Source organism: Phocoena sinus, chromosome 5 (assembly GCF_008692025.1).
Source record: "Phocoena sinus isolate mPhoSin1 chromosome 5, mPhoSin1.pri, whole genome shotgun sequence".
NCBI lineage: Eukaryota > Metazoa > Chordata > Mammalia > Artiodactyla > Phocoenidae > Phocoena > Phocoena sinus.
Genome location: NC_045767.1, coordinates 645171 through 661095, shown reverse-complemented (window position 1 = coordinate 661095; position 15925 = coordinate 645171). Strand labels below are relative to the sequence as shown.

Sequence of the window (15925 nt, the reverse complement as noted above, 5' to 3'; positions counted from 1 at the left end):
GTGTATTTGGAATCTGAGCTGGACCGATGCATTCATAAAAGAAAACAAAGTGGAATTACTAGAAAACAAGTTGAACAAATCCCACGATGCACAATGAACGAAGCTCCTAAGTTGTTTTTTATTATCACATCCAGACGTTAAAATTCTCTTCCAATCAGTATCATCAAAACAACCATGACACAGGAGAAGAGTCACATGCCTGCACAGGCACGGGGGCGATCACGGGCCAGAGAGCCTGCACGGGCCGGGCACACACCGGTACACCCGTGCGCGTCACCGAGGCAGGGGCATTCCAAAGGAAGCTCCGTGGGCTGCGATCCGACTCTTATCCAGAAAAGCTGCTGGCGATGCTCTCACATTCATCCACACGCAGTCCATCGTCAGGATCCAGTCCCAACAATTTATACTGTAAGGTAACAGTGAAGCTTACCTATTTCTCTGCTGAGGAAAGAAGCCGACTCAGGGTCTGGCATACGTCCACTGTGCGGGAATGGAACCATGGCACAGCCCGGCCGGTGGTGGGGGTGGTGGCAGCGAGGGTGCCACCCCCGCACGTGGCCCACAGCCCGCCCCACCCAAGCTCCTGACGGCTCCGGACACTCCCGTCCCCGGACACTCCCGTCCCCCAGAGGCCTCCCCTGCACCTGCACCAGCCCCACGCCTCTCCTGGCCCTGGCCATCCTCCCATGCCCCAGGCCACCGGCCCACATGCTCGGGGGCCACGCCAGCTGGGCCACGCACTCTGCAGGGCTGAGCTTTCAGGTCCCACCCTCTGCTGCCCATGCGCCCCTCTGAGCTCGGCCACCCACCCCCTGCACGAGCACCTGGAATCAACGTCCCTCCCGGGAACACCGGGCCGCCCAGGCCTCGCGTCTCCCGCCTTTCCCCAACTGTCCCCTGCTGTTCTGTCACCAAAAGCTCCACAGGTTCCTTCCCAAGGGGCTTTTGCCAAAAGAAGGGGTGGAATTTCAGAAATGCTGAAGACTCTAAACCATGCCAAAGTATCACTGAGAACGAGGCAAAACTGAGATGCTTTCAGATAGGCAAGGCTCCAAACCCCTTAGCAGCCAAACCCCTTCTGGGAGGAAAATTACTGAGAGACAGTCCTCGGTGAGACAACAAAATCACAGAGATATGAGAAATGCAGTGAGGTGGGAAACCAACAAGAGCCAGACTAAGAGAAAAACTCTGTGTTCTTTAATACATTCCTAAAAGCACAGGCAATGAAAGCAAGGGTAACAAATGGGACTACATTAGACTTTAAGACGTCTGAAAGCAAAGGAAACAATCGTCAGAGCGCAATGGCAAACTGGGAACGGGAAGAGATGTTTGCAGACCACACGCCTGGTAAGGGTTACTATCCAGGCTTCATAAGGAACCCCGACAGCTCCACGACGGAGAGACAAATAACCCAACTGAGAAATGGGCCACGGACTTGCACTGACATTTCTCCGAAGAAGAGACGCCGCCCCGACACGTGTGCGGAGGCGCTCAGCACCACTAACACTCGGGGAAACGCCAGTCACAACCACGAGGAGAGCAGCGCACACCTCAGGACGCTCCCAGCGGGAACAGGAAGCAGCCGTGCTGGGGGGTGCTGGCCCCTACTCTGGGACTCCACCTCCAGGACCGGAAGGAACAGTGTGTGCTGTGGGGCGTTCTGTCAGAGTGGCCCGAGCTGACTTAAGAGAGTCCTAGAGATCTGAGCACGATACAGCACTGCTAGACACTTAGAAATGATGGAGCTGGTTCATTTGTTTTTTACCTGGATAAAAAAATATCCTGAATGATTTTGGTAACATACGGATAATGGTGCCTGATTCAAAGCACTGGTCCAGGAAGGCATGGAGACCAAGGAGGGTGGGAGACCTGGGGGGTGGACCCACGGGTGCACGGTCCGTGTGGCCAACCAAAGAGACAGGGCAATTCAGGGCAGAGAAGACCGGCTGTCTCCACAACAGAGGTGCCGGGACTGGACCCCACGTGGGAAAAGGACAATCTGCACAGATTCCCTTGAAATGGACCACAGACCTAAACATAAAAGCTGAAACTGTAAAAATCCTCGACGTAAACATAGGAGAAAATCTTCACAACCTTGAAACAGGCAAAGATTTCTTGCAGGTATACAGAATGCACTAACTGTAAAAGAGGAATCAGTAAATTAGTCTTTATCAAAACTAAAACTTTCGCCGTTTGAAAGATAATTTAAGAAGCTGCACCACTTTTTTTTTTTAAACCACCCCCCCCTTTTTGTAATTTATTTTTGGCTGCGTTGGGTCTTCGTTTCTTGCATGTGGGCTTTCTCTAGTTGTGACGAGCGGGGTCTACCCTTCGTGGCGGTGCGCAGGCTTCTCACTGCAGTGGCTTCTCTTGTTGCGGAGCGTGGGCTCTAGGCACATGGGCTTCAGTAGCTGTGGCTCGCAGGGTCTGGAGTGCAGGCTCAGTAGTTGTGGCACACAAGCTTAGTTGCTCCGTGGCATGTGAGATCTTCCCGGACCAGGGCTCGAACCCGTGTCCCCTGCACTGACAGGCAGATTCTTAACCACTGTGCCACCAGGGAAGTCCCCCTGCATCACTTTTTATTTTACCAATTTCTAATTGAGATATAATTCAGATACTATAAAATTCATCCTTTTAATTCAAGTATACAACTTAGTGGTGTTTAGTATAATCACAGGCTGTGCAACCATCAGCATCATCTACTTCCGGAACATTTTCATCCCCCCAGAAAGAAACCCGCTGCCTACAGAAGCACTCCCCATGGCCGGGCAACCAGCCACTGATCTACTGTCTACTTGAATGGACCTGCCTATTCTGGACATTTCATATCAATGGATTCATACATTCTGTGGCCTTTTGTGTCTGGCTTTTTTTTTTAACTCAGCATAATGTTCCCAAGGCTCATCCATGATGTAGCATGTACTCCATTCCTTTTTATGGCTGAATAGTATTCCATTATGCGAATACATTTGTTTATGCACTCATAAGTTGATGGACATTTTAGTTGCTTCCACTTTGGAGCTATTATGAACAAGGCGGCTATACATGCCTGCACAGGTTTTTGTACGGGCACGTTTTCACTTCTCCTGGGTAGATTATCTAGGAGTGGAACTGCTAGGTCATATGGTAACTCTGTGTAGCTTTTTGAAGAACTACCAGACTGCTTTCCACTGTGGCTGCACCACTTTACATTCCTCAGAGTCTATCAGGATTTTAGTCTCTCCACACCCTCATCCAACAGTCATTACTGTCCATCTTTCTGACTACAGTCATTCCCACGGGTATAAAGCAGTGCCTCATCATGGTTTCGTTATTTCACCAATGATGAATGATGTGCATCTCCTCTTATGCTCGTTAGCCATTTGTATCTCTTCTTCAGAGGAGTCTCCTCAAACCATTTGCTCGTTTTTACATCGGGTTATTTGTCTTTATATTCTTGAACTGTAAGAGTTCTTTACATATTCTGGATACTAGATCCTCATCAAAAATGATCTGCAGGGCTTCCCTGGTGGCGCAGTGGCTGAGAGTCCGCCTGCGATGCAGGGGACACGGGTTCGTGCCCCGGTCCGGGAAGATCCCACATGCCGCGGAGCAGCTGGGCCCGTGAGCCATGGCCGCTGAGCCTGCGCGTCCGGAGCCTGTGCTCCGCAACGAGAGAGGCCGCAACAGCGAGAGGCCCGCGTACCGCAAAAAAAAAAAAAAAAGATCTGCAAATATTTTCTCTCTGTTCTGTGAGTAGTCCTTTCGCTTTCTTAAGAGCATACCTTTGAAACACAAGCTTCTTCCCTTTAATGAAATCCAATTTATCAGTGTTATTGTAAATAAAACTCTTTTCATTTCCCTTTTCACTGTTCATTTCTAGGATACAGAAATACAAATTATTTCTATTATATAAGCTGATCTTGTATCCTGCAACCTTGCTGAACCAGATTATTAGTTCTAACAGGTGTGTGTGTGTGTGTGTGTACGTGTGTATTCCTTAGGACTTTCCATACACAAGATGATTTCATCTGCAAATTGAGTTTACTTATTCCTTTCCAATTTGAATGCCTGCTATTTATTTTTCTTGCCCAACTGCCCCAATTGGAACCTCCAGGACAATGCTGAATGGAAATGGTGAGTGGACATCCTTGTCTTTTTGCTGATCTTAGGGGAAAGTTTTTGGTGTTTCACCACTAAGCATGATGTCGGCTGTGGTTTTCTCAGAGATGCCCTTTATCAGGTAGAGGACGTTCTCTCCTATTCCTAGTTCGTTGAGTGTTTTTATCATGAAAGGGTGATGGATTGTGTCAAGTGTTTTTATCTGTGCCTATTGAGGTGATCATGGGGTTTTTGTCCTTTATACTATTAGTATGGCATTACGTTGACTTTTACATGTTGGACCAACCTTGCATTCCTGGGGTAAAGCCCACTTAGTCATGGTGCATAATCCTTTTCGTATGTTGTCAGATTCAGTTTGCTGGCATGCTGTGGAGGATTCTAGCACCTATATTCATTCATAAGGACTGGTGTGTAGTTCTCTTGTGGTATTGTTTGTCTGGTTTTGGTATCAGGGTAAAACTGACCTCACAGAACAAGCTGGGAAACTTCCTTCCGCTTCCAGTTTTTGGCTGTTTGTGAGGCAGCAATGTTAACTCTTTTTTAAGCATTTAATAGAATTCACCAGTGAAGTCATCATGTCCTGGGGTTTTTCTTTATGGGAAGTTTTTTTTTTAAATCTGTTTACATGGTATAGGCTATTCAGCCATCATTTTTACAAAAGGGTGATTTTATGCGGTTCAACTCAACACATTTTTCCTTCTACGTATTTTCTGTTTGTATTCCTCACCCACAGGAAGAGGGCACTGGAGCTTTCTCATCAATTTGAACCAGGTTTTTATGGTTCACATTTGGTGGATTTTTTTAAGGTTTGTTACTTGCTTTTAAATTCTGGTTTTATCTTATCTGGTTATACCAAAAAATTAAATTTGTATTAGTCAAATCTACTTAATGTTTCCTTGGTAATTTGTTTCACTACAGCTTTTAAGATCATAGAATTTCTCCATTTAATTAGTTGAATGTTAAATTATATTTCCTCCAGTACCATTTTCCCCTTCAGTGACTCGCAAAAAGTAATCCTTCCTGTTTTCATAACTGAAACAGAATCCGGCAAACACCCTCATTGAGACCCGTACGAAACATCTGTACTGTCATCCAGCTCCACAGCAGCCCTCCCACACCGCGCCATTTGCTTTGGTACGTGTTTCTTCAAACCTTCTCCAGTGTTTGCTGTGGGTTTTCTCACAGTATTTGCTGACAAAGAGATGCACCTTAGTTTGTTCTCATAATGTTTTCAGCCATTTTTACCAGCACAGGAAGGAAGTATTTCCCCAATGGCAGGAGGCCTTTTATCTTTCACAAGTAAGAAACCTCAGAAGAGGTTTCTAAATATTTATCACAAAGCTAACAACATCCTGTAAAGTGTTGGACTGAGCCCTGAATGGCAGCAGACACCCCTGCCTGGCCTGGAGAGCTGTGCCTCGTGTTCCGGCGTGTGGCACGGGAGTCTCACGAATCACAGTGGCTCCACGCTCTCCTGGGCTGACCTCCCCGGGCACAGCACACACCTGAGGGAGGCTCACGAAGGGCAGGAGTGCTTCAAACCCCCTCTTTCAAATAGGCTTCTTGAAAAGTGACATGTTGCTGGCCCACCTCTAGGGGGATGCGATGAGATGGACTTTTCACTCCGTGACGTGCTGACAAAGCTGGAGGCGGGAAGGGCACCGTTGGCACCTCCATATTCTCCCTCCTGGGCACCCTCTGCCGCTGCCACCGCGGCGCCTCCACTGGCGCCCACTGCTGGTGCGCTGCAGTCCGCCTAGCGCTTTACTCCTCCTGGCGTTTTCCCAGGACATGTTCTACTGGTTATTGCTGGGATGCAGAAAAGTGACGGACTTTTGTCTGTTTTTCATATACCCGGTTACTGTGTTGACCTTTCTAATTAACTGCAGTCATTTTCTGGTTAGTTTGCTTGTGTTTCTGGGTACATAAACATATTCTGTCTCATTCGTTCTAATAGTTACATTTACTTGTTTCAATCTTACTTCTTTGGATAGAATTGCCAAAATAATATTTAATAATTCATCTGTTATTTGAAGAGTTATTTCTTCTATGCCCTCCAAAGAGCTTATAATCCCAGTGGTTAGAAACAAAGAAGCAAAACACAGTTAAGTCAAATGGCAGCGGCAGCTAAGGAGAAAAACAGAGCAGAAGAGGGGACGGTGGGACTCCCAGTCTCAATAAGGTGCTGGCACTGAGAAGGTGATACCTGAGCAGAGACGGGGGAAGGTGAGGGAATAAGCCAGACTGACATCCGGGGGAAAGGATTCTGGACAAAGTAAACAAGAGCAAAGACTCTGAGGCCCCCCCATGCTGGCACATCCTGTAGCAGCCGGGAGGCCACTGTGGCTCAGTGTCCAAAGGAGTGGAGGTGGGGGAGGAGGTGGTGGGGAGGAGGGGGAGGCGAGGAGGTGGGGGAGGGGGAGGAGGACGACGGGAGGGGGAGAGGTGAGGAGGTCGTGGGGAGGAGGTGGGGGAGGGGGAGAGGTGAGGAGGTGGGGGAGGAGGAGGGGAGGGAGGTGGGGAGGAGGTCGTGGGGGAGGACGTGGGGGAGGAGGGGGAGGGGAAGGGGAGGTGAGGAGGTGGGGGAAGGGGAGGAGGAAGAGGGGGCCAAGTCATGTGGCCCTGGAGGGCCACTCTAACAACCTTGGACTTTACCCCAAGTAAGACGGGAGGCTGCCAGGAAGAAGCACGGGCAGTGCTGGGGACAGCTGGGGGCTCCTTCCACAACCCGGAGAGGGCCTGGTTTAGGCCACGGTGGCAGAGTAAAAAGGATGTGAGAACAGGCCGGATGTGAGCTCTGAGAACGGAGGGGTCGAGGCTGGCTCCAAGGTTCCAGCGTGAGCCAAACGCGATGGAAGTGCTGTCCGCCACTGAGACCAGGAAGACGGGGGAGCGGGTTTGCGGAGGAGTTGGGTAAGACAACAAGTTCAGACTTCCACATGCTGAGACACCTTACAGACCCAAGAGGGGACGTCTGACAGGCTCCCGGGTCCAAGGCTCTGGGGCTGGCGAGGGGATCCAGCTGGGAGTCATCGGTACACACGGGGGTCCTCAAAGAAGGTCACCAAGTCAGCGAGCAGTCCCAACAAGGAGGATGAGGGGCGGCTGTGAGCCTGGGTGGAGCCAGGCGTGTGTGGTGTCACGGGAGCCGCCTGGGGCCCTACGCCGGGAAGGAAGGGCAGCCTGTGGCACACGTGGTGAGAGGTGGGGGCGAGCACCAGACGCTGTCAGGGGCTCAGGCAGCCCCATGGGGTCACCTGGAGACCCTGGCCAGAAGCCTGCCAGGGATTGCTGGGGCAAAACCAGCCCGGAGGCCGCTCACGAGACCGGGAGGTGGCCATCTCGAAGGGGGTGCCCCGAGGGTGCTGTCCAGTTGCCACCTAGAAGGTCACGGCATGCACACCGTGAGTGGACAGAGGGGCAGGGCGCAGACACTCCTCCCCGGCAGCTGAGCCTTGAAGGAAGGAGAGAGGGGTGCGGGCCGGGGTGGGGGGGGTGAGAAAAGAAACTCCGAAGGCTGCCACACCCGGAATGCCGCTCGTGGACAAGAGTGAGATGTGAATGTTTACGGGATTTCCGCCCAGACAGAGGAGATGCTCGCTCGGCCAACAGCTACCGCCAGTGCCCCCACGGGCCAGGAGCTCTTCCAGGCGCTGGGAGGGCAACAACCGCCCCGACACGGCCCCTCACTGAGGACCAGCGTCCCAAGGGGACATCTGACAGAAAAAGCGCCAGAGGGTGACCGAAGCCAGAAAGAAAACCCCAGGGCGAGGGCCAGAGCGCAGGGGCCGCAGGGCCGGATCCGGCTCAGGGCGGTGGCCCGGGGCCACGTGGGCAACAACATGTCGGCAGTGCTCTGGCCCAGCCGGCTGGTGGAGCGCTAGGAGGCCGGCTCCCATGTGCAGAGACCTCGGAGGGACACAGGATGGGGCGGGGATCCGGGGGAGGTCTGGCTCAGATTGGGCAGGGCAGGGGGGCCGCTGTCATGACGGGAAAGGGGACGAGGCCAGGCCCCAGGGGCTGCGTGTGGTGGCAGGGGAAGGCTGGCTCTGTGGACAGTGAGACCATGGACCCAGCTGGGGGTTTTCTCCCCTTGGCCACATTCTGTGCGATAGTCCAGTTATCAAACTACTCAGCAATATTTAGTTGTTAAATACTGGTTAGCAGTGATTGAAACACTGAATAATTCTGGTTTTCAAAAGGTTGTAAAAAACGTACACCTGAAAATCACCAACTGTTACCCCGGTGGAAACTGCTGGGCCAGGTTCAGGTCAGCATCAAACATTCCACCTCAGCCTGCCCGAGGCCTCTTCCCGGCCCGTCTTCCCACCCCGCCCCCCGGTCCGTGTCGCCAGCCAGGCACTCAGTGGCCCCTGCCCCCTTTGCAGGGCTCTGGGGACGTCCGAGCTGCCTTGCTGCAGTGGGACCGTGAGCCTTCCGTGTCAGGGTTGCCAAGACTTAAACTCAACCCACACGGCTCCTCCCCTAAACACGCCTCCCCGGCCACCCCCAAACGAGTGCGCTGAAACCCTGTGTCCCTCGTTTAATGCCTCCTGCCACCAAGCGTGTGACCAGGACGGGGCCTCACCCGTCTCTCCACGAGGCCGCCCCGCTGTCGTGCACCATTGGGGACCCCCTCTCCAGGGTTTGTTCCGAGAGTTCCAAGAGCGCAGATGTCACGTGCTCAGTGATCATGGTTGTTACAGACCCGGCCGGAAGCCAGGGGCCCGAGGCGTGTGTGGTGGCCACACGGCTCCCCCACCAGCTCTGCCACCACCTGCCCTAGGGCTGGGGGTCAGCGCCAGCTCCAACAGCCCACCCCTTACAGAGAAATGGAGATTAGAAATTCCTTTCCTCTCCAGACTTGAAATCTGTTTAAAACACTAACCATACTTAAAAACACAAGCAGCGAGCAGGGACCCCTCATGTCAACCCACGTCTCTCCGGGAGGGCCCGGCGCGGAGGACGCAAGGACAGGACATGCCACCAGGTCGCCTTCGTTTGGTCAAACGTCCCTCCAGCGACAGTGAGAGAGAGGGGAGCACGAAGCCAGGAAGACGTGCGGCACACACTTCAGAGAGGGGCCCGCAGCCGAGCTCTGGGTGTGTGGGGCTCTGGAAGCCAAGGCCACGTGCGGGCTCTTTCAACTGATAACAAGCACTGCCCTGAAGGTGTGACGAGGCTGCAGCCTGAGAGGAAGGCAATCATGACGCAGGCAGCTGCGGACCAGAGACGGCCAGCATCTGAGGGAGGCACTGGCCCACTCAGGAAATCACAAGACCTAAAGCAGAAAGAGGTTAGGCCCCAGCCACGGCCACCACCTGGGACACAGCATAATCAGATACTTGTCTCAAAAGTCCAAACACTTTATGCTACCAGCGTTTCTCAAATTTGAGAACATGTGATTCCACCAAGCCAGGCTGAGGCCAAGTTTGTAAAACCGCACTGAAAGTTATAACTTTAGCATGTAACTGGCACACAAACTTTCTACAAGTACAAAGCCAGGATTTGAAATTGCAGGGCAGTACTTGGTCAACAAGACCGTCACCACATTAAAAGCAGCAGATTTTTTCAAAGACACAGGAGAATCTGCCTCCAGGCCCAGCTGGGAGCAACGGCCACACTCCCAGGCTGTCACATGTGACGAGGAGGGGACAGCTGGGAGAGGGGTTGGGGAGCCAGGATGAGGCGCCAGGTGAGCCCAGAGGTGGGTCCAGGTGAGCTCAAGGGGAGGAATCAGGGTCCAAAGCAGGTTTCCAGCGACGATGCCAGGTCCCTCCCCTGTGCTGAGCGAACTCCCACCTGACCTGGACGGTGACAAAGAAGGCCTCTAAAGTATGATTTTCCTTCAGCTATACAAAGGAAAAAACAGAAACAAAAACTCCAAAAACGAATGGGATAACTAGCAAAGTAACTTGGAGAATAAACACAAATTGCTTTTATAATCAGAAAAAACTTCTAAAAACATAATTAGAACAGGGTTTCCAGTTGACGATGGTGGGTCGTGTACTCGAGTTTCCACTTCTCCTTCCCTGAGGCCTGAGGGGCACGACCCACAACCCCACGCACTGCAGGGAAAGGTGCCAGCCAGGGCCGGAGCACCCTGGACACGCCCGCTGCGGTAAGAACAAGCTCCCCACAGCAAGGTGCAGACCAGTGGTTCTCATGGGGACCACCTGCGCCCCCAGCCCAGGACAAGCGGCAAAGCTAGAGGCACCCAGAGGCGTGTTCCTCAGCATCCTACAGCTCCCGCCGCCAAGACGCATCCAAACGTCCACAGGCCCCGGGGCGAGCAGGGGCTCTGGGAGAGGGCCCGGGTTAGGGCGCACCAGGAGCCAGGGCACGCCGGGGAGCCGCAGCCGAGGGCCGCTCCACCCTCTGGCCACTCTGCCAGGAGAGCAGAGCAGAAGGGCTTACCAGCCTGAGGCCGTGACGAGGCTGCCCAGCCCTCCAACAGGGAGGAGTCCTCACCCTGTGTGAAGGGGACTTGCCCGCTGCACGCTTGTCCCTGCTACCCTGCAGGAGGAGCTGCCTTCAGACTAGAGAAGCACAACCTATGCCTTCCAGAACGCCCACCCTCAGCCCTCACCCCCTGCCCCCCTGCCCTGTCCCCCCGCGCCCCCTGCCTCTGGACTCCCTCCAGACCATGAACCGCACAGCTCCCGAGCCAACAGCTCTTCCCATGTTCCTGGTGAAACTTCCTCATCATCCAGTAGGAATTACTCCTGATAAAAATGTTAACTCGGCAGTGACACACATGTCAAGAGAACAGAGGAATTATCCTGTGGTATCTAAATAATCTGTGAGGGAAAACGGAGATAGTACCTTGCAAAAATTCTACTTTTTTAAATCATTCCAGAAAAGAAGTAAAATTGCTTTATTTGGCAAAGCTCACTTGAAATGATACTATAATATTTCTTGGGACTTCCCTGGTGGCGCAGTGGTTAAGAATCCGCCTGCCAATGCAGGGGACACGGGTTCGAGCCCTGGTCCAGGAAGATCCCACAAGCCGCGAAGCAACTAAGTCCATGAGCCACAACTACTGAGCCCGGGTGCCTGGAGCCCGTGCTCTGCAACAAGAGAAGCCACCGCAATAAAGAGTAGCCCCCACTCGCCGCAACTAGAGAAACCCCACGCGCAGCAACGAAGACCCAATGCAGCCAAAAAACAAAAACAAAATCCTTTGCCTCTAGAAGTATCTGCCTAACTACATTAGTCAAAGCCTGTCTGATAAGTCTGCAACTCAGACTCCGTTCATGATTACGAAACGCGAGAGGACGACTCGGAGGAGGGATCCTGCCTGTCTGGTGTTCCCCACATTCACCACCACAGTTTTCATCTCTGAACCTTCTTGTCTGTCCGTCAAGCGGCAGGCCTGGCAGGGGCTGAGCGAGACCAAAGCTCACAGTCAGCGGTTCCCACTCACACCCCTCTGTTTTGGTCGGGTGCCTCGGGCAGCAGAGAATCGTGGCCTAGGAGCCGCAGGGTCTTGCGGGAGTGGAGTGTCAAAACAGCACGCCCTACACCTGCGGTCCAGCAAACAGGCATCTGGCTCAGGCCAGCAGCGCTTCCCTTCCTTCCCTTCAGCTACCTTCCCACAGCCAGAGCCCTCTCTTCACCCTGAGCCGACCCAGGCGCCAGGAGTAAACAACCTCAGAGGCGTTGAGGACCCTCCCGAGGTCTCCCAGGAAGTGAACACAGAGCTCACAGCAACCTGGCCACACCGCACCCACCCTCTGTCACCACTGACGTGGACAGGGATGCTGGGTCCTCCGGGAGGAGAGATGCGACGTGGCCCCCGGGAAAGGAATTCAGACGCACGTAGGCTCGGCCGCAGCTCTCCTGGGAATGTTATAACCTTGAGCGTTGAAGGAATTTATTCCCAGGTGCTTCACTGGGGTCAATCACCATCGAATCCTCTACTAACTAGGTAAGAGCTAGCACCGACCCCTCTCCCGGGAACACCGATTTCATCCCAGCGTTAAGTCGACTTGCCTCAGCGACCATCCAAGGTCACCCAACTGGCGACCGAGTGGCAAGGGCTGTATTTCAGGTTTGGTGACGCCCTGCAAATGGGTTCCCATTGGGTCGTGAGGTCTCTCCTCACAGGTTCCCTAATTAGAGGCTGGAAGCCATCCATCAACACGGTCTGACACGAGCTTCCGGGAGGATAGCTGGACACCAACCGCCCGTCACGGTGGGCACTCTGGCTGGGCGCCCGCGACCCCACAGCCCTGAGACCCCAGCCTCCAAAGTCACCAGCCTGTCTACGACCAGGACTGTCGCTGATGCAGTTCCCGGTATTATAGGACGAAGGGGCCACAATCGGGCTCCGGAGGGAGAAGCGGGGCGCCAGGCAGACGCGCTCCCCGCCCTGTCACGAAGGCAGGAGGGAGCATGGATGGCCAGACGCCACACCCGCCCGGCCCACAGGTCCCCTGCCCCCGGGGAGCCCGGCCGCCAGCCCAGGACCCCAGAGAGACAGGCCCCCAGCCCCTGGGGAGCCAGGCCCCCAGAGTCCGGCCCCCGGGGAGCCCAGCCCCCAGATCCCCGGCCCCGGGGAAGTCCGGCCCCCAGACCCCCGGCCTCCGCCCGGCGCCCCATGCCGCGCCCCGGCCTTCGCCCCGCCCCTCCCCCTCCCCCCAGAGGCCGCCCGGCCAGGCGCGGGCGCCCCCCGGCCGCAGACCCCACCTTGAGGGTCGGATACTCCTGCACCTTCAGGGTCATGGAGAGCTGAGCAGCCGACTCTTGCACCGCCATCTTGGACCGGCCAAAACATTAGCGGGCGGAGCGGAAGCGCGGCGCGCGGCACGCCGGGTAGTGACGTCGAGGGGCGGGGCGGGCCGATGCCTGCACCAATCACGCCCGCCCCCGCCCCGTGGCGGAGGATGGGCGCCGAGAGGCGTCCGCTCCACCCAATCATCGCCGGCCTTTCTCTCGTTCAGCCAATCAGAGGGAAGCATGGCTAGGCGTGGTCTCTCCTTGAACTTGAGGCGAGGCGGGGCGGGGCGGGGCGGGGCGGCTTCTCTCCACCCGTCGCTCGCTTGCTGCCCCAGCCCCAGTGCTACCTTCCCAGAGCGCCCCCGGGGGTTGGGGGCCGGGGTCCCGCGAGGAGCGCGGCTATGGGGTGACTGGGCTCGCGTGGGGTGGCCCCTGGAGGCAATGACCCCTCCCTCCTGATTAGGAGCCCTCCTTACAGTGACCCCGCGTGGTAGTCGTGGCCAGAATGTCTGCAGGCCACGGGTGCCTGTCAGCCGGCTACTTTCCATGGGCCCCTCTCCGCAGAGGAATGCGTCTGGAGCTTGACACGGAGCCGCAGGTTCCCGCTGAGGAAGAGAACTGAACTGGTTAAGGAAAGAGGCTCCAACAGTGTAACAAGGACCCGGTGCGGGGAGAGCATCCAGCATCCCTGGCATCCATACCGATTCTAGTTTCCTTTCAACCACTTCACATTCTTATTCCCTTTTAAAAATAGAAATTAAATTAGGTTTCACTAGTTAAGAGAAGACTTTCAAATTAAGCCACATCTCACACTCATTTCTGAAACGATTTTTTAAAAGAAATATTAAGTTTAGCATTGAAAAAAACACCTAAGGCGACACAAGAAAGCCACTGTCGCAATGGGAGCCACTCGGACTCTCTACCCTCACCCCCACCAGCCCCCACGCCCTGCAGCATTCTAGGAGAATCATGGCAATAATAGAACCACGGGAGGATGAGAAGCTTCCTGTCCTAGATAAAACCAAGTTCCTGGAACCTGATCACATCAACCAGAGTAACAGCATCAAGGCAATCAGAGCCTGTGCAGCTCAAGGCTAAGCTCAAGCCTCTGTCAACTGTAATAATATGACAGCCAGTTATTTCACCAACAAAAGGGAGTTTACTCAGGAATAGTGGAGGAACTTCGATTAGGAATATGCAAACAACGACAGACCACAGGCAAACCCAGAGAACAAGAAATGGGGACTTGCTTTTATAGGGAAAAGGAGGAGTTGGGAGGGGCTGTGATAACGGAAGAGTCCATTGGAAGAGCTGGGGGGGGGGGCAAAGCATGGAGGCTTCCCATTGGCTGAGCTGCTGCAGTCTCTGATTGGCTGGGCTGCTGGGGGGGTGGGGTTGGAGGGAAGTTTTCTTATTCCTGCTGGATAGTAGGTAGAGGCATCTTCCTGTTTGGGATAATTGACATGCGTGGTGGGTGTGAGAGCACCCACTGCGGGCCTGTCCGGACTCCAAAGGTTAGTGGAATGCTCCTTAATTAATTCTACATTTTCCCCTTTTGCTCAAGATCTTTCCTTGAAAGCATCACTGATCAAGAGTCAGGATCTCCTCACCTAGTGGTTTGCCCCAGTTAACTTAAAACCAGTAATTAGGGTCAGCATTTGGATCTTCAGAGGCTCTCATTTTAAAGAGGCAGGTTTTCATGGAGGAGGAGAGAGGAAGGTGGTGTTGGGGGCAGGGCCTGAGCACAAGATGGTTTCTAGGGGCAGAGTCTGAGGCAAAGGGAGTGGGAAGACACACAAGACCCTACCTGAGACAAAGAAGTTGGGGGCAGGGGGGGACACAAGAAGCACAAGGCTTTGGAAGCCATTTTGTTCTCCTTTTTTTTCTTTACTTTTTTTTTTTTGGTTGTTTCAGCCAATTTAGAAATGGTATCTTGCAAAGCGGCAATTTTACAGTTTTGTGCATGTTTGGAAGCTTCCGGTTACCAGTGAAAACAAATATGCCATTCATTTTGTTTAATTTTAGAACCACGGTCCTCCAGTTTAATCTTAAGATAAACAAGTTTAGGGAGATTGAACGTTCCCCATAATGGCCACTGTAATTCCAGATTACTTTTGATTTGTTCAGCCCACTTAGCTAAAAATGTGCATGTGGGGAATCCATAGCTTTTTTAAAATTATTAATTAATTAATTTTTGGCTGCATTGGGTCTTTGTTGCTGCATGCGGGCTTTCTCTAGTTGCAGGGAGCAGGGGCTACTCTTCGTTGTGGTGCACGGGCTTCTCATTGTGGCGGCTTCTCTTGTTGCGGAGCACGGGCTCTAGGGCATGTGGGCTTCAGTAGTTGTGGCATGTGGGCTCAGTGGTTGTGGCTCGCTGGCTCTAGAGCGCAGGCTCAGTAGTTGTGGCGCATGGGCTTAGTTGTTCCATGGCATGTGGGATCTTCCGAGACCAGGGCTCGAATCCATGTCCCCTGCATTGGCAGGTGAATTCTTAACCACTGTGCCACGAGGGAAGCCTGGATCCATAGTTTTTAAACATGAAACTGGCTGGAGTCCCTGAAGGAGGGCTGCCCTCAAAACATTTAGGTGACTGGGATCCCATTTCCCTTAGTTCTCCTGGAAACCCAATAAAGTTGCTAAAGTCCTAGCCCAGATTCCAAAAGGAATAAAACGAATTCCTAGATCACAGCTCAATCCCCGCAAAAGAATCTTGTCACTCCATGCTCCAGACAACAACTGAGTACTCACTAAAGATAAAGTCTTGAACTGGAATGGACAAAACTTTCCCCCTGAAACAACAAAGACTTTCCAGATCCCAAATAAAATTGGAGAGCTCAAAATGCAAAAAGAGCAAAACTTGAAGTCTAAGAAGAGATTCATCAAAACGAAAGCAGGTGACAATTCATGGAAGTGATGAGCACAAGGGGCTCAGTGTGAGTACCTTGCTCAATTCTGGGGGCCATTGCCTCTTGGGATTTGATGCCTTCAGATCCCACTTCTGACACCCTGTTCCTGCTGGTGAACAGACACAGAATGGTGAGCTTGTCCACGCTAATTTCTGGAGTGTGTGAAAGTGAGAAGGATAGAGATGGATTCCTGTGTA

General features: G+C 53.4%; 1 protein-coding gene across 3 annotated transcripts in view; it reads right to left on the bottom strand.

Annotated features, from left to right (window-relative positions):
• MAEA (macrophage erythroblast attacher) overlaps window positions 1-12909 on the bottom strand; it is a 30735-nt gene extending 17826 nt beyond the window's left edge. For all 3 annotated transcript variants that reach the window (XM_032632559.1, XM_032632560.1, XM_032632561.1), the window contains exon 1: window positions 12793-12909. In XM_032632559.1, coding sequence (XP_032488450.1) covers window positions 12793-12861 — 69 coding nt within the window. In that variant the 5' untranslated portion in view covers window positions 12862-12909. The remainder of the gene's footprint in view (window positions 1-12792) is intronic.
• Window positions 12910-15925: the final 3016 nt, after the last annotated feature.